Consider the following 18776-nt stretch of genomic DNA (forward strand, 5'->3'; position numbering starts at 1 on the left):
ACAAGATTAGAATCTTCCCAAGTCTGGAATTGCACACATCTTAAAGTTCATTTTGTTTGATATTAACATAGCCACCTCCAGCCCTTTTATGGTTACTGTTTGCATGGTATATCTTTTCTCTATCATTTCCTTTCAATTTATTTGTGACTTTGAATCTAAAGTCTGTCTCTTTTAGGGGGCATATAGATGGACCTTATTCTTTTATTAGTCTGACAGTCTCTGCCTTTTGATTTGAGTGTTTAGACCATTCACCTTTAATGTAATTATGGAGATGGTCACAGTTGCATTTACCATATTTCTATTTGTTTTCTATATGTCTCCTGTTTGTTCCTCTGTTACACCTTTACTGATTCCTTTTTGCTAATGCTTATAACATAATGATGCCAGGTCTTGTTTCTGGCAAAAATTCTTTCTTTTTCTAGGACTGTTCATAAAATAACCCAGTTGATTTTGCATGATAAACAGGGCCACATTTGCTATTATTCCTAGTGAGATTATCTTTCCCCATCCACTCCTGGCTCTCTGCCCCTTCCCTCCCCTGCTTGAAGAAGTAGGTAAAGAAGCAATTATTTGATATCTGGACTAAGGAGAATTCAAGTATAATATGTGTATATGTGTATAACGGTTATTAACTTAGAATGTGGGAGAGGGGTAATTTTCCTCCCTATTGTCAACTCCGGAGTAAGGGAAAGAATGTGATGGCTATCACCTTCTTAATACTAAAGAAAAATTAAGAAATATAATGTTAAATTTCTAAAAAGTACAGGGTACCATGTTCTCTGTGATTTGAAATATGTCAAAATAGAAATATGTAAAAAATAAATGTGTGTCCAGAAGAAAGACAATTTAATGTTAGTAACTTCTGGTGCTGGTGTAATGACTGCTTTCAAATTATTTTTTTTGTTTTTCAAATTTTCTACCATGTTCCCTTTTGCCCTAAATGATTTTTTCCTGATTTAAAAATTGATACTCATTTATTTAAAAACAACTTAAATAATATAACTATTCTGAAGAAAATAATAGAAATCACCTCCAGTCTTCTTAACGATCACTTTTTAGTTAAAATTCTTCCTGACATCTTCCTATGATTATCACATTAATTTTATAATCAAAGTAAACAAAGGATAAGAAAGCAAACATTGTGCCTGTGCTCTAGACTTACAAATAATAAATCCTGATGTATGACATTTATTTTATAGTGAATATGTATATCCAGAATGTTTCTAGTACCTCCACTGCATTCTCATCCTGGATGAAGGGTGAAGTGGGAGCAGAACTACTTATCTCATAGCAAGAGAGAAAAGACAGGGCACTGGGTACATGTGCTGACACAAATTAGGTACAGGACCTTATAAATAACCTCTGCATAACTCAGTCTGATTCTTCTGTAAAAATACCTCCCTCAATCACTCTATGGCATAATTTGAGGATGACATCTTTTACAAGATGAATATGTGTTATTACTACTAACACTTCCTCTTGTATTTTCTTCTAGTCCTTATATATTAAATAATTTTATTTCTTTAAACTATAGATTGAATAGAGAAAATAACTTTTTTTTTTTTACTTCTTAGTACTTTTTTTGTTTCACTTTATGTGGTCCAATCTATTATTATACAGTAGATAATTTATTATTAAAATGTCTCATTAGGAGAAGATAGGTAGTAATATGGATTCTGTGGCTTTTGTCTCAAGTTTGCAAAAGATTAATTGCACTGCTATATTGTGTACAGGAAACACCACAGACAGACTTAATTTGCTTTTTGTTTTTTCCTTTTAGAGCATCAAAGTGAAAACCTACTAAGGAGCTAAAAAAAAGTTGGAGTTGTGGAAGAAATATTAATCTTGGATAAAATTCATGTACTTAAAATTACAGCAGTCACATTCTTCTTTGAAATAGTCATTTTTTTATTTAACATATTAGACAGGATGCTCATTTACCTTGACGTAAAATACACAGCTGATGCACAAGATAAGACAGAATTATACAAAAATACCAAAACTCTGACCTCAAATCGGTGTACAGGATGCACCATACACAGGACATTCAAAACACTCTTTTACTCTCTCAGCTATTTCTAATTATATCAGTTTAAATGACTGTTACCTAATAACTGATTTCTTTAAAAAAATGGGTTTAAATTAGACACCTGGTAAATTACTAGAGTCAACAAAGGTTGCGCTTCTTTGCTCTTGAATGTGATCAAAACATTTTCTTCTAATGAATTTGTCCAATAAAAGTCTCGTAGAAATGCACATACCCCTTAAGCTATTCATTTTAATGAGTTTATTCTGAGGCAAATAAAAAAACAAGCAATGCAATATACTTTATGTTAGACCGTGCAGAAAAGTTTATTGGAGTACCTATGGTACATGTTTCAGGGCAGTAGTTATTATATACAATATTTTTTCTTTTTAATAAAATGGATACAATTCTTTACAATGTCCGTTAACACTTTTACAACCTCACAGTAGTAATACACAGTACAGCATTCTCCTTAGAGGCCAATGTTTCCTAATAGGGAAGGCAGAGAGGAGGCTGTTGCATCCTGAATAAGGGCAGGGAGTGTCAGAATTAAACACTAAGTTTTGTTGTGTGTGAAATGTTTCTAGTATGAAGAAGATCTGAACTGTTGTTGCTTCAAATGATTGTTTTTACTTGAGCCCAAAGTGAGTTAAACTCCAGGAAATTAGCCCTGGTTAATAGACAAATAAAAATATACGTTTACTCTATTTAGTCAGTTTATATGTGCAAAGTACATGTGTTAGTATTGTGGGCGGGTATGATGTGGTCTAAGGGAGCTTACGGTATTTTGAGGAGTAAGGGTATAGACATAAAAGATAAATAGCTTAATTTCAAAAGCCACCATTACATTCTATGTGGTGGCTCCCTTCTGCTGGGCAACTCTGTGGATGAAAGGAACAATCATGTCACTCACTTTTCCCCATCCAATCTCTTTCCACCTCTGAAAGAATGGGGGTGGGGACAGGGATTGTCAGCAGGGTATTGTTCAAGAGGACACTTGGCTTACATTCTGTGTCATTTGGAAGATTTCTTTTTATAATTTTGTCCCCAGTCTATACGCATGGATCTGAAATAAACTGAAATAAAAGATTAAACATTGAGTCTCAGTCTTTTGTAGACGACCTCCTAAAATTCCAGACTTAGTCTTTTTTTTATAAAGACTTGACTTGAAATATGGTAAGATTAAACATAATTATAGTTATGAGTGTCACTGGTCCTGCGTTTATTGCTGTGATTTTCATGAGGTGTTAGATGATTAAAGGATTTCCAAGTCTCAACTTGCCAACAAAGAACATGCTACCATTCAAAGTCCTGCAAGGAGCGCAAGGCTTAGATGAATGGTCTTGCCAAGGAGGCCCCAAGTCAAAAAACAGAACATCACCACTGTGCAGCTGAGAAGAGAAGAAATCAACTGGAAGGTGGAAGGCAGAGAGATCCCGCAAATAGGCTGTAGCTCCTGCTGCCCAATCCCAAAATGATTGAAATTCCCAGCCTGTGGTGGGAGGAAAATGCAAGGAAGTCTTTATGTAAAGTTCTGAACTCATTAGCTACAGAGGAAAGGTTTTGATATACTTAAAAAAGAAAAGAAAAAAGAAAGCTGATCTTATATAGCAGGGAGTCCAAAATTAGAAGTGATAGCTCATCCTTGCATATTTTTTGGTATGGTAAAATTTTAGCAAGAAGTGCTTATGCATGTGTCTGATGTGGGAGGGCTGATCCTGGGATGTAGTGGATTCAGGAGTTAAGCTCAGGCTCTTTATAGGGGCAGAAGGATCCATTCTCATCAATTAAGAACTGGACCTCTGGGGTGCCAGATGTTGTAGGAATAATGGGGCTGGGGCCTAAGAGCCTACACATACTCCTTTATATTTCCCCAAGGTTGATGGTTAAAGGCTATTACTTGGAATTTCTAAATTCAAAGTTAAATTTTAATATAAGGATCAAAGATACTGACTTGTTCAGATTACAATGTTAAGTATATTTTATTGTTCTGCATAAGATGTTACAACAGTGCTTCCCACTCGGGAAATGGCAGCATTTGTAATGTACTGCAGAGTTAGCATCTAGTGGTGGTTTCAGAAGTTCTGTGTAGGAGGGATTTAGGGTCAGTAATCTGATTGGAAGGGGTTGCCCAGTGGACTTACCACGAAGCTGTGTTTGCATTAAAAACTCTGTTGTTTACAGTTAAATTATTTATTTTAATTAAAAAATAGCATCAGTGTAAGCATTTTAAAGCCCTTCTTTTAATTTTTCGAATTATCATTTCCATGGGTGAGGACAGGGATTGTGGGGTGCTGATGGAGACCCACGGAAGGGCTACACCCTGCCAGGTCCCCCATTGGCACAGTTGCTGATGGTGTCCCATAAAGGTTTGTAAATCTCTTAAAGATGTTCCATCTCTGAAGTACACTGCATTTTGTCCCTATTACATTATACCATGTGATCTGTTTACAGTGCCACAGAACCGAGGACTGAAATCCTGTAGAAATGATCAACTCACTGAAGCTAGTATTCACACCAAACAGAGCACATGTTTGAAGCAGATTTTTCTCCAGTAGTCTTCTCGAAAATCTCCCTTGGGGGAGAAGACTAATGGAGGGGGACTCGAGAAGTGTTGAAAATAAACGAAGGGTACCTAGGATACTACTTTTAAAAAACTGATTTACCAGAAGCCTCTTTATTTGAGCAATAATGTGACTGCACCTGGCACAGGAACCTTGCTCTGAGCCTGGGTCTTCCCTAGTTTTCTCAATGCTGTGCAATGCAAGACAGTTAATTCACACGGAGCAGATTACAACATATTTGACAAAGACATTCTCCTGTACGAAAGCACACCGCCTGAAAGCTGGTGGGGCAGCCACTCACACTGTGCAAGCTGTGGCCCTTCGGGGGATGCCCAGGGAAAGTATGGCCAGGGCTTCTCACAGCCTCTACTACAACCCAGCTTTACTGAAGCACGAGGCAACCACCTTTTACTTTTGGTGCAAATATTTGTTTTCCAATTGAGCCTAGACATTGGTTTGCTAAAAGGAAATGACGATACATATACATGTATGCATTTATAGGTAAAATTATTACGGTTGAGTAAGCACCAAATTTTGTACAACTATCTCCCCCCAGAAGCTTCACGACAAGCACACTTATGACAGAAAATATTCAGAGATTAAATTGCCCATGAATCTAGTGCTCAGAGAAAATAAGTGAACAAATCAGATCATTGAAGCTCAAATTGGATCACAGAAATTACAAATATTTACAGAGAAGGACCTTTCACAGTATCGCTCCAAGGCTCTGGATTCCTAGAGAAAGTGAAACAGCTTCTCTGTGGCTGTGTAGGTCTGATTTTCACTGTGCGGCATCCTGTATATCTTCCTACTTTCAACTCGTTTCTTCTCCTGTAAGTTCACATCATTTTATTAATATTAAAGGAAGGCTATAATATTAGAAATTGAAATTGAGAATGGGGAAGTAGGTAGCATTATGTCTACTGGGCTTGAGATCAGCATTTTAAGCACAATTTGAAACATGATTATATTGTATGTGTTTGCATATGTATATATATATATATATATATATATACACAACATGTTATATTTCTATCTATCTATCATCTACTATCTATCTATCTATTTATCTATCTAATCATCTATCACCTATCATTGTCATCTAATCTATCTCAATGGGCTGAAGCCAGCTCATGCTGGTTCATGAGAGCTGACAGATAAATTTTCAGGAATTTTGCAAGCTACTTTGGGTTACGTTGATAGCTTGAAAATGGCCATGGGAAGAATATTTACACCATGGAAACTGGCAAATGATATAAATTAGGGATTTTTTTCCTCCTAGAGAGCCAGTTGTTAAACAATTTACCAACATACAATTGTAGGTTTGGTCTGGAAAGAGGCTTCAGATATTGTTCGGTTCACAGTGGAAACAATAATCAATTTTAAAAAATATCAAAGTTAAAAAAAAAAAGAAAGTTTTTGGCAATTTAATTTAGCCAATAAGCTCATAGTCTAAAATATCACTCACTTTTCTTACTAAACGTTTTAAAATAAAATAATAGAGTTTAGTATATTTCTTAATCATTGACTATGTTTTAGAAGACTTGCACAAAGCCAATTTGGGACATCTGTTGACTTATTATTTGAATCAAAGCCTCTGCATTTATGTTTGTTAGATAGCTGCAGAACTGTAACCTAAAGTTAAATATTAGTGAAAATGAAAACTATATGAAAAGTGGATGAATCAAACTTTTCTTGTTGGTGGAGCTTTTGTGTGTTTATTTTTTGTAAACTCTGTCATTTGGTGTTATTGAGGTATTTTATGTTCAATTTGTGTCCCTGCATATGTGTGTGTGTGTACATATATGTTTATACACATGCGTGCACATAGACGCACAGACACATACACACATAAACCTCAACAATTATAATATTAGGGAAATGGCATATCTGGTTCATTAAATATTCTACATAAAAACCAGGAATGACTTATGCTAAAAATTGTGACAGGCTTATAAGTAGCTATTTGATCTAGCCAAACAGCTCTTCCTCTCTTTTTGAAAAAAGTTCAAAATGCCATCATTTCTATTTTTCCCCTTTGGGTTAACAACATATTTACTTTAAATGTGCACACTTCAAGTTCAGTGAATGCTTTGCCTAGGGGTCACAGAGGCCAACCGGGAATTTAATTTTGTGTGTTAAATTTATTTCTAAGAATGTGCTAAGACTGCAGCAGAGCTGCTGAACAGGTCTCCACGCACTGGAGTTGTGCAACATCGTGACTGAATAAGAGAGACTGGAGTTTCGTTGGGTAAAGAAAGAACAGGTGGAAAGAATGATTTCTGAACCTGGAAATAACAGCGAGAATGAAGGAAATTCCAAAAGCAGACATTTCTGAACAATGACAGGTCAGCAGGAGGATACCAAATCTCTGGAAAGATTCAGCCCTTCTTCTAGCTATTGATGACCTCGGCACTCCCCAGGTGCATGGCTTTGACCATCAGGATCTTAGATGTAGATATGGAGAGTTATGACATAGGCTGACTCAGTCCTCAGATAATTCCTTGAAAGTTAGTTTAAAAAATTAAATCCATAGCATTTAATTTCTCCATTAATTTGCTACTTTTTGAGAAAAGCAGAGCCCAGGACTTTCTGGATAATTACAGGTTCTGGTCTTGTGTTTGTCAACCGGGTGGAGAGATGGAGTTGTTGCAGAAGTATCATCAAATTTTACAGCAGTAGTTCACACATGCAGCTACTATACATTCATTCATTGGTATTTTCCTAAGAAATGGAGCAACCTAGGAGCTTACGCTACGGTAGAGTCCAATGCACCATCATGATTACTTCAAGAACAAAGAAGCACATACAAAGGTGTTAACATCTTTCTGTTGGTGTGAGGTTTCACCTGAAATTCTTTAAAATACATTTCTGGTATTTAAATATTAATATGCCACACTTAAAAAGCAGTGGCTTTTTGGTAAAACGCAATACTGAAATGGAATACTGCCTTTTCATAAAAATAAGAAATGTGTTTGGAAAATTAAATACCTTTAAAAAATTAAAAATAAACATACTCTCACAGCTTGAGGGTTTGAATGAACCATGTACCAAGGAGTTGGGAAAACTCTTACTTTTGGTTACATCCTGGGACCCCTAACATTTAAAAGCTGCCCAGCAAAGATGACTTCAGCATTTCAGTGGCCTCGATCTACACTGCCATGTTCCATTCAGAAACCATTTTGGCATATCCCACAAACAGCTCAGCTTTTCATGACAAATCACTGTTATGCCACACAAAACTGTTGTGTTTTTTCAGTATAAAAGAGTTTTGAGTTTTAGAGCTCAATATCATGGGGCCAGCCCCGTGGCTTGGCGGTTGGGTGTGTGCGCTCCGCTGCTGGTGGCCCGGGTTCGGATCCCGGGCGCGCACCGATGCACCACTTCTCCGGCTGTGCTGGGGCCGCGTCCCGCATGCAGCGGCTGGAAGGATGTGCAACTATGACATACAACTATCTACTGGGGCTTTGGGGGAAAAAAAAATTAAAAAAAAAAATTTTTAAAAATTAAAAAAATTAGAGCTCAACAACAAAATTAAGCGTGTTCTGTAAAAGCTTAAATTAATCCATTCAGTGCACTTGCTTTTAAACAAGTCTATCTTGATTTTCAAGCCAGATAGAATTTCAGCTCAATTGCACCATTTTCCAAACACTTAGGAAAGAAAACTTTCCAGTACAGAATCCAACACAAAAGATGCTGAATATACCCTCTGTGATTTAATTCTATTTTCAGTCCATATTGTATATGGACTCTACCTGGAATTTTTTTCTCATTTGAATAGGAGGAAGTCATCTTTTTCAGGCAATTCCTTTCTTGGCATTTACAGATGTTGACTGTTATGTGGATATCCATCAGGAATCAATGGAAAAAACTTAATTTATATTGTTTAGAAAGTAAATGTTTCAATGAACATAAAAGTCTTTTTATGCATTCCTTAAATACTTTGAATGGTTATTTAATACATAAAGATATTTGTACAGGTTATTCTTCATCTTGAAAACACTTTGTAATTTTGATTACTCAACAAAAATGAGTAATTATTTAAAAATATTTTTCATCATTTTACAAAATATATCTTTATGGTATTGATTTTGGATCTTGTTTGATCTGTCATTTTCCAAGTGATTAATCCCTGATGGATTACATACAGTTGGGTGGATTACATAAAGACTATGTCTTTAATTGTATTTATAAATTTCTTGTCACATATTTTAGGCAAACCTGAGGATAGGTCATTGAATAATTGTTATTTTTTTTTCTTGTAAAATATTTCATTTCTCCATTTTCTTCTTTAGTGGTCTTTTGAAGAATCCAATCTGTTGAGAAAATACCAAACATAACACAATTAATTGTTTGAGTTTAGGTAATAAATACTAATCTCCTTGAATAAAATTTAATTTAATAACATGTTAGCAATTCTGGGCATACAAATAATTAACATAATTGAGAGGTATTCTTTTCATTGACTTCATTTAAATAATAATGAATGTCAAGAAATGACATTTATAAAAATGCTATTTCATTTTTAACTTGTTTGTTGGTTAAATATATCATGTCTCCCAATAAAAACTAGTACATGTGGTGAACTAAATTAAAGAGTTCTAGGAAAATATTTTAGGAGACGTAAAAATGGCAGTTAACTGGCACTGTCTCTACTTTGCCATCATCTTTTTTTCAGGGACTTGGCAGAGAAATTTCCATCAGATAACTGACATAAGTTGGGGTCATTGGCGTTGATGGTGAATCTGGCAGGTACACTATGGCTAAGGGGTTGGGGAGATTTCTGAGTTGTCTGGGTTAACTTTAAGTGTGTCAGAACATTTGTCTACATAGGCTTGACATGAAGAGCCTCTTAAAAACACCCTGTATCATTTGGATGTGAAAATTAAGTCATTGAAAATATGAAAACCTTCACATAGGGGTGATTGGGGGTCATTTTTCATTATGATTTGTGATTTGAGGCATCATAAAAATTATAAGTGCTTTATTTATTTATTTCCTATTATACAGAATAATAAAAATAAGTATGGGGCTGGAAGGGATATTTGTAATAAAGTAATCTAAAATGGGTATTTCTGGGGCAGCCCCAGTGGCCTAGTGGTTAAGTTTGGCACACTCTGCTTCAGCGGCCTGGGTTTGGTGTCTGGGTGTGGACCTACACCACTTGTCAGTGGCCATGCTGTGGTGGCGGCTCACATACAAAATAGAGGAAGATTGGTAACAGATGTTAGCTCAGGGTGATTCTTCCTCAGAAAAAAAATAAAATAAAATAAAAAATAAAATAAAACGGGTATTTAAAATAAAGGAAATTAAGGGTCTTAGAGAGGCATTTTTTTAATCTGTGTATTTTTTTTAATTGGCAAGTGAATTATAATAGTTCAAGCAAACACAATGAGTTAATTCTTTGAAAGTGTGGTCCTTTCATATCATATTAATCATGAAGTTATGGTAAATTATGCATGGGAATTATATATTCTTAAATTAATTATCAAACAATTGAGGACTTGGAGGGGATAAATGGTCAAAAAATGCAGTTTTAAATCAAAGAAGATTTACTCAGGGCTTTATGTCTACCACGATACCAGAATCTAGTTGGTGGTAGATGAGGAAAAGGTGACAACAGAACACATGAATATGAAAAAACAATAAATTTGTCTTCCATAGAATGCCAGTTCTCCCACATGTCTCAGGCCTGTTCCTTTGAGCCAATTATGAAAGTTCTGGATTCACAAACCAGTAGGTGCCTTAACTTGTACCTGCTTGTCCTCAGTTGAAAATCAATCAGACTAGGCTTCCACAAAAGCCGGTGGTGCATTATAAAACTTTTCTCTTTCCTGCCCGGCCAGCTCTTGATCTTCTATCCTTCCTCTCTCAGGTCTCTTTCCTTCTTTTCAACTTTCCTTTGCTTTCACACATTAAATGTGTTATTTTATTTTATCTTTTTATTTTCTGGTGAGGAAGATTCACTCTGAGCTAACATCTGCCACCAATCTTCCTCTTTTTTTGCTTGAGGAAGATTAGCCCTGAGCTAACATCTGTGCCCATCTTTCTCTATTTCATATGTGGGTCGCCACCACAACATGGCTTGACAAGTGGTGTAGGTCCGCGCCTGGGATGCGAACCCGTGAACCCCAGGCCGCTGAAGCAGAGTGCGCCAGACTTAACCACTATGCCACAGGGCTGGCCCCTAAATGTGCTATTTTAAAACTTACCTTCTGTTATCTAAATTTTTCCATCCAACCAGTTCTATTAACATTGAGTTTTCAGTGGAAGTTGGAGTAGAGATTAGGAACATATAGTTCATAGCTTCAGACTAGACAAGGCCAATACTAGCCAAAATTTGAAACAAGTCAACTCCAGACTTTCCTTACAGCATTCACTTTCCTTCTTTTTCTTTCTCTATTTGCATAATGATCTTATTTATGCTCCCCTACTTCAAAACCCTATGGCAGAGGGTCTGATTAAACAGCCCCTGGTAGAAAGCATGTGCTTAGTGATGATAATCAAAATAAATGTGGAATGAATTAATTCATACTAATGTGTAAAAGGCTAAAAAATGGTGAGGTGAAGAGCCAGCCCTGATGGCCTAATGGTTAAATTTTGGCACGCTCTGCTTCAGCAGCTTGGGTTTAGTTCCTGGGCATGGAACCACACCACTTGTCTGTCAGTAGCCATGCTGTGGTGGCGGCTCACATAGAAGAACCAGAAGGACTTACAACTAGAATATACAACTATGTACTGGGGCTTTGGGGAGGAAAAAAAAAGAGAGGAAGATTGGCAACAGATATTAGCTCAAGGTGAATCTTTCCCAGCAAAAAAAAAAAAAAAGGAAAAAAATAGTGAGGTGTTATTCCCTATCCACACCCCCCAAGGGTATGCACATTGGATGAGGAACAAAGCTTTAGGATTAACAAGTAAATCATAAGTGGTGGAGCTTCAGGCATTAGTATGAGATCAAGTTAAGGGAGAGGAATGTTCTGCTCTCTCTGGGTTCTGCTGTGGGCCGAGTCTCATTCTACTCTATTGGTTACACCGGCCTGACTGGGCTTCTCCCTTAGCATGTGGTACCATATTTCAGGACATGTTTCTCAATCTATTTAAATCCATGTCCCCTACAAGGCTTCTCCCCTGAACATTAAATATATTAAATAGCTAGTAAGATTTTGTCAAGCTTTAATTTCTGCCATGTGTACTACTAAGATGAAGACATAAAGACTGTGTCTTTTAAAATGGAATCACAGCCTGTGCCTTGCGTAAAGTCTCAGACTGGGAATTCCTACGAACCCCCAGAGTGGTGGGATTTGGGAAAAGGAGGAAGAAGGGATAGTCATGAGGTGTCTAATTAGTCCAGATCTAATTAGTATGAAAAGACGCCTGGAGATGAGAGTAGATTTCTGAGCCTACTGCAGACTACACACATGCTTCAGCGAGGTTCAACATGGCTTTAAAGCAGGAGGCAATTAATCTTTTTGGTATAACGGAGCTGCTGAAAGTCTGAATCCAACCAAGGACTCGCATTCCAAAATCAAATATTTTTATACTTTTCAGAGAGTTCATGACCCTCTTGAACAAAACCTAATTCCTGGAGCTCCAGAGTAAAGAGCCTGCCCCATAGCCTGCAGCAGTGGGATGTATTGGGAAAAGGATGGGCATTGCAGAGAGATCATTGCTTCCATCCAGTCCCTTGCCAGCTGGTAATCTTGGGAGAGTTACTTAACCCTTTCTCTTTGCTTCAGTGTCCTCAAGTGAAAATGTAGTTGAAATACTTAGTTGAAAATGTTGTATGGATAACAGAGTGAATAAAAGCAAGAGAGAACCTAGAGCGATGGGGTTAATAGTGCTGGCACTGAAGGGAAATGACCCAGATTCAGATCCTTACTCTGAACCTGACAACTCATGTGGCCTTGGGAACATATTTAACTTTTCTATGCCTCAGCTTCTTCCTTTACAAAATGAGGTTCATAATAGTGTCTTCATCTTAGGGTTGATGTTAATATTAAAGTGAAAAAGCTTAAAACAGTTCCTGGCATATAGTAAGCACTCAGTCAGTGCTTGTTCCCTTCCCTCCTGCCACGGAATCACAGCCCTGATTGCTGGATCTCCCACTGAAGTGGCTGAACTAACTATACCTATGGGCAGGACAGTCCAAAGGTTGTTAAATGACCTTCCTTTGGGCCTGAAAAGAAGATCTAAGAAGGCATTAAAATGTATCAACAAAACATTTACTGGAAGGAAGAATGTGTTTATTTTGATATTTATGCTTTTTCAGACCGATGATCAAAAAACAGGTGGATGAAACTTGTTTTAAACATAGGTATGTAGCCAGAGAGAATCTATCCAAATATCAGCTCTGGCTTTCCTTTTCTCATGTCAGCAGTGTCCTCCAACTACATGGGCAAGTGCAGTGCTCAGAATAGAAGACCATACTGAAAGAAATCAACAGTAACATGCCTTCTCTATTAGAGATGCATATAAATGAAGAAACCACATTCTGTATTTCAAGCACAACCTTGACACCACTAAGCCAGGCCTTGGGTACCACAGTGTGGCAAAGCCCGGTACTACAGACAGAGCACTGATAGCCCGGGAAAGCAGGAAGAAGAGCTGGAGTTTTGAGATGGGGGAGAATTCTGTCTTAAAGACTTTGCTGGAGAAAAGCTATGGATTCTATTTACTGACTTACATCTTTACGTGGCTTTGTTCATCTTCTCCTCTGCGAGTAACTCCCCCAAAGAGAAAGTTAGTCAGTATGAGTCAGAAAGGGTAGGAACAGTTGGTAATTTGGTGGGAGAGAAATTTGTTATTTAAACTATTTGATTAAAAGACAGTTCTGGGCCGGCCCTGTGGCTTAGCAGTTGAGTGCGCGTGCTCCACTACTGGCGGCCCGGGTTCGGATCCCGGGGGCGCACTGATGCACCGCTTCTCTGGCCATGCTGAGGCCACATCCCACATACAGCAACTGGAAGGATGTGCAACTATGACATACAACTATCTACTGGGACTTTGGGGGAAAAAAAGGAGGAGGATTGGCAATAGATGTTAGCTCAGAGCCCGTCTTCCTCAGCAAAAAGAGGAGGATTAGCATGGATGTTAGCTCAGGGCTTATCTGCCTCACAAAAAAAAAAAAAAAAAAAGATAGTTCTGTTGCTCAGGTGTTAGAAAAATGAATATGTAGCCATAATCTGTATTTTTAACATGGGTTATTTATTTAACAAAACAATAGGAAAATACAGGGTCATATTGTGCTAGAATAAATGCCAGTTTGATGTTTAGTTGGAAAAACATTAAATTCAACTTTTCTTTTGGATTTTATTCTCTGTTAAATTTATCCTAAAAGCTATCATCTCACTTTGGCTTAATTTGAAAGTGATACAGCTAAGGGTTTGAAAAATCTTGCATACCTCAGTTTAAGCAAAACATCTATGTAAATATATACATTTAACTGACAGAAAATAGATGGTTTCTCAGTTTTACAAGAGGATTTGAAATAGGAGTCCATGAAACTATAAGATTTTCCTTTCATCAACTTATTAATAAATCTCTCATCTCTCACTCAGGCCCACAACTATTGCATAAAATTTGGTATATATGTTTATATATTAAAGAAGTATTTGATTTTTAAGATACATAGAGATGTGTGACTAGAATAAGGCTTATCTTAATCACGATTCCATTGCTTATATATTCTTAAATTGACATAGGAATTCCTTCTTTTCTTTTTCTATAAAAGAGAGTTTTCATTCTTCTCTGCTTATAAAAGTAATGCATAATTAATTTAAACTTTCCAATTTATAGACATATAAAGGTCCCCTATAATTCCAACCTCTAGAGAGAGCCTCCATGAGTTTTGGATATGTTCATTTTTTTTTCACAAAAATGGGATCAAGTTGTACACAATGTTTGAGACATGCATTTTTCTTTTTTCTTTTTGTCTTGGTCATCATTTCAGTGTTTTTCATTGCTATATGATACTGTTTTACACAACATGAATAAATCATAATTTATTTCACCAATTTGTTGTCGATGATTGAAAGAGAAAGTTAAAGGAACTTTGGTGCTTACCTTCCACAGCGCTAATATGAGCAGCATTAACAGCAATAATCCAGCAAAAGCACTTAACAGGATAACCCATAATGGCACTCTTCCCGGTAGCCCATCTTTGGATATTTGAATAGCAAGCTGAAAATTATTAAGCAAGATTGTCAACATTGATAAACACCTATTACAACTCCCGGTACATATAGTTCTTTCTGGCTATAATTTTCTACCAAACACTGTACTTAATCTCATTATTATATACTGAGAAAACATTGAGTTTATATTTAAAAATGCCCTTAATCTATTCTAAATCTCTATCTATGTCAAATTTATTATTACCAAAAAAATTTATAATCTTATCCTTCAGAAACTTATACATACAACTGTCTGAATCAGAATGCTCAAGGGAGGGGTGAATTTAACTCTGGGAGAACCAAAAGTACTGTATGTTTTAATGATTTATTAATAGACTTTACTGCATTATCACAATAGCATAGGGTTAGGCTGAAATGGCACAGGTTGTTGACATAAAAACCTGAGTAGGTCTTCTTATTCTAATTCTAATGGGTTTTATTTTTTTTGTTTGTTTACAAATTGAGGTATAATTTTCATATAGTAAAATGCACAAACTTCAAGTGTACAGATAAATGAATTTTTGCATATATTCACCCCCAATGTGCTTTTTATTATACTACCCTGTCTCTTCCAGGTAATTCACTCTTAGTCAGCATCTATGAATTAGGTCTTAACTCAAGTAAAACTTTGAAGTGGACAGCATTTAGTGCTCCAGCTACTCAAGCTTTCTCAATGAAACTTGTCTGCTCTGTGTCTCATCCTTTAGGTTTCTGAGAAAAAAACTAATTCAGGGTAACTATGAATGACTGATAATAGCTCAAGGTTCTGTATTTGCCTTTAACAGGGAACATCTCCATTCCTTGACCTAGAGGGAAGATTAGGGGTAAAAAAGGAAATTAACAGGGGAGATATACGCATGCAGTGCACTGATCCAAGCCCTTCAACCCCTCAAATCATTCTCGGTAGGTCATAGCTGATGCATCGGGAAGACAGAGCTGGCAGGAGTATAGATATATATACAGAATCAGACCTTTCTTCTTTTTTTTCGTTTGGTGAGGAAGATTGCCCTGAGCTAACATGTGTTGACAATCTTCCTCTTTTTTTTTTTTTCTTGAGGAAGATTGTCCCTGAGCCAACATCTGTACCGATCTTCTTCCACTTTGCATGTGGGACGCCGCCACAACATGGCCTGATGAATGGTGGTCTACGCCCAAGATCTGAACCCGCAAACCCAGGGCCGCTGAAATGGAGCACGCAAACTCAACCACTATGTCACCAGGCTGATCCCAGAATAAGACCTTTTAAGACGGATTTTAAACCCATCTAAAACAATTCCCTGAACTTACAGATACAGAAACCGAGGTCTGGATGGGATCAGTGACTTCCCTAAAATCACACAATTACAAAATGATCACTTTTAGTAATTTTAACAATTTAGGTACAATTTTCTTTTAGGATAAAATGTAGAATAAATAGCTCCATGGAGAATTTTAAGCTAACATTTAGGGGAAATAAAGCTAAGTATAAAATTTTAACAAAACACATTTAAGAATCAAGTGTATTCTTTTCCAATACAACATATACTCACATATTTCAGGTGCTTACTGGTGAAATTTTGGCTTTTCTGTATGTGAAACAACTTTGCATTTACCAGGCTAAGTGCTCTTTATTAAGTAAGCAAACATTATATGCATATATTTTGCACATATTATATGCATTATATGCATATATTCTTTAAAGGCGAGTTACCTATCCCAGGTCATTGACATTGAAATAATTTGAAATACACATTAATTTGAAATAAGAAAATTTAAAACAATATCTGAATGTTAGGTAGCTTCCAAATAGAATTTTATGACTCATAACGTCCACATGGGATTTCAGACTCTCCCATGATGAGAGGGAATATCATGCCAAAGTGCCCACGTCTATAACAAGTACTTTGGCCTTACTTTATAAAAGGACAAGAGGAAAAGACTCAAACCATTGTATGTTTACCAAAGACTCAAGTATGAATTTGTATTATGGAATAATACTCCATTTTTTTGTTTTAAATTTCCCAATGACCAAATGAAGAAAACTTTAAAAAATTTACTTGTATTCCTGTACAGTATAAAGACACTTTCTGTAAAGAAATTGTTTTTCAAGTCTGCTTTTCAGATATAAAACTGCATTTTATAATGCCAGTTTTTAAGGAGGAAAATTACAAATGCATCATTTGTTATCAAGGTGAAAGTAAAAACATCAATTTACTGTGATAGTTAGAAGCAATAAAATCAAACGTGGCATGTTAATTGTAAATATCATGGTTTTTCCCAGTTTCTTACAAAGAAGAAGGAGACTGAAATCACGCTTGAAGTTAATCAAGTATAATTTGAAGCAAAAACTGTCTGCCACTTATTGAGGGAAGTAGTAGTCACTGTTTTAGGGACTATAAACAATCATAAAACGTTATGTCAGAAAATTCAGAATGAAATGTATAATGTTTTCAAAACTTAGAGTTGCACTCACCTCTCTTTTTTGATTTCCAGTACCTAAAACCAGCAATGCATTTTCACTCTGAAGTTCTGCCCTTACAGTAAGATTTAAGCTGGAAAAACGTGTCTGAAAAGCAAACAGGAGTTATTTTCAACACATTATGTTAATCACAATGAGAGCTAGTCATGTTTGAGTAGTGCAATTTTTTTTTTTTTGGTGAGGAAGATTGGCGCTGAGCTAACATCTGTTGCCAATTTTCCTCTCTTCGCTTGAGAAAGATTGACCCTGAGCCAACATCTGTGCCAATTTTCCTCTATTTTGTATGTGGGATGCTGCCTCATGGCTTGGTGAGCAATGTGCATGTCCGCACCCGGGATCTGAACCTGTAAACCCTGGGCCACCAAAGCAGAGCCCGTGAACTTAATCACTACGTCACCGGGACGGCCCCAGTAGCACAATTTTTAAAACTAAGATTTTTCTGAGAGATTAAAAGCACTGGCTCTGTTAACATCCAAATCAAACTGGTGGTATCAAAATGATGAGTGTGTACCCACCCTCCCTCTCTGTACTCAAATTCTCACTTAGATCCTTGCTATAAAATGGAAAATTTTTCGAAATAATTTCTATTCAGATTTATCTTTAGAAAAAACAAACCTTCAACTCTGCCCACCTTTCATGTAGCTAAGTATGAAATAGCTACACTCTGGTAATAAGATTTATATAGGAACTTGTTTAGGATTAAACATGAAATTGCCAATATTCAACAATTCATGACTTACAAAACTAGTAATTTAATATAAATGATAGAAATTTCATATAATTAACTAAAGGCTTCCTAAGAGAGAAGCAAATAATACAAAATACAATGGAGTAAGTTTTAAAGGTGCTTGCTGTCAAACGGATTTGACTTTATTAAGGGTTAAAAAAAATGTCCTCCAGGGGCCAGCCCGGTGGCGCAAGCAGTTAAGTGCGTGCACTCCGCTGCGGCGGCCCGGGGGTTCGCGGGTTCGGATCCCGGGCGTGCACCGACGCACTGCTTGGTAAGCCATGCTGTGGCGGCGTCCCATATAAAGTGGAGGAAGATAGGCACCGATGTTAGCCTAGGGCCGTCTTCCTCAGCAAAAAAGGAGGAGGATTGGCGGATGTTAGCTCAGGGCTGATCTCCTCACAAAAAAAAAAAAAAAAATGTCCTCCAAAATATATTTATATAGAATATATATAGAGGAATATGTAGAGAGAATATATATATATATAGATAGATAGATAGCTATAGTCTTACTTAACACCATGAGTCCGTAATATATGTTAGCTCTATCCTTTGTTAATGGTGTCAAGGATTGTCACTCTGTAATTCTCTGTCCCTTAACTGAGTTCCAAAGTATTAAGACAAGTGCAAACTTTGGTACCGTATAGGCATTTATCTCTTTAGGTGCAAAGAAAAAGAATAAGAGAGACTGAAAAAAGCATATATCTGGAAGGGGACCTTGGAGATAATCTAGTTACTAACAGACAAAGAAAACGAGACCCAAATAGCTGGTTAAGTGGCTCTGGGGCTTGAACCACATTTAGACTTCCAGTCTTGTGTTCTTTCTACA

General features: G+C 36.6%; 1 protein-coding gene across 1 annotated transcript in view; it reads right to left on the reverse strand.

Annotated features, from left to right (window-relative positions):
* Nucleotides 1-8549: 8549 nt before the first annotated feature.
* The window catches only part of ITGA1 (integrin subunit alpha 1), a 101613-nt gene continuing 91386 nt past the window's right edge, over nucleotides 8550-18776 (reverse strand). The window contains exons 27-29 of the mRNA XM_058563453.1: nucleotides 17215-17307; nucleotides 14653-14769; nucleotides 8550-8906 (exon numbers count right to left, since the gene is read on the reverse strand). Of these exons, the coding sequence (XP_058419436.1) occupies nucleotides 8862-8906; nucleotides 14653-14769; nucleotides 17215-17307 (255 nt within the window). The 3' untranslated portion in view covers nucleotides 8550-8861. The remainder of the gene's footprint in view (nucleotides 8907-14652; nucleotides 14770-17214; nucleotides 17308-18776) is intronic.

The sequence above is a fragment of the Diceros bicornis genome, chromosome 20, assembly GCF_020826845.1.
Source record: "Diceros bicornis minor isolate mBicDic1 chromosome 20, mDicBic1.mat.cur, whole genome shotgun sequence".
In the NCBI taxonomy this organism is placed as follows: domain Eukaryota; kingdom Metazoa; phylum Chordata; class Mammalia; order Perissodactyla; family Rhinocerotidae; genus Diceros; species Diceros bicornis.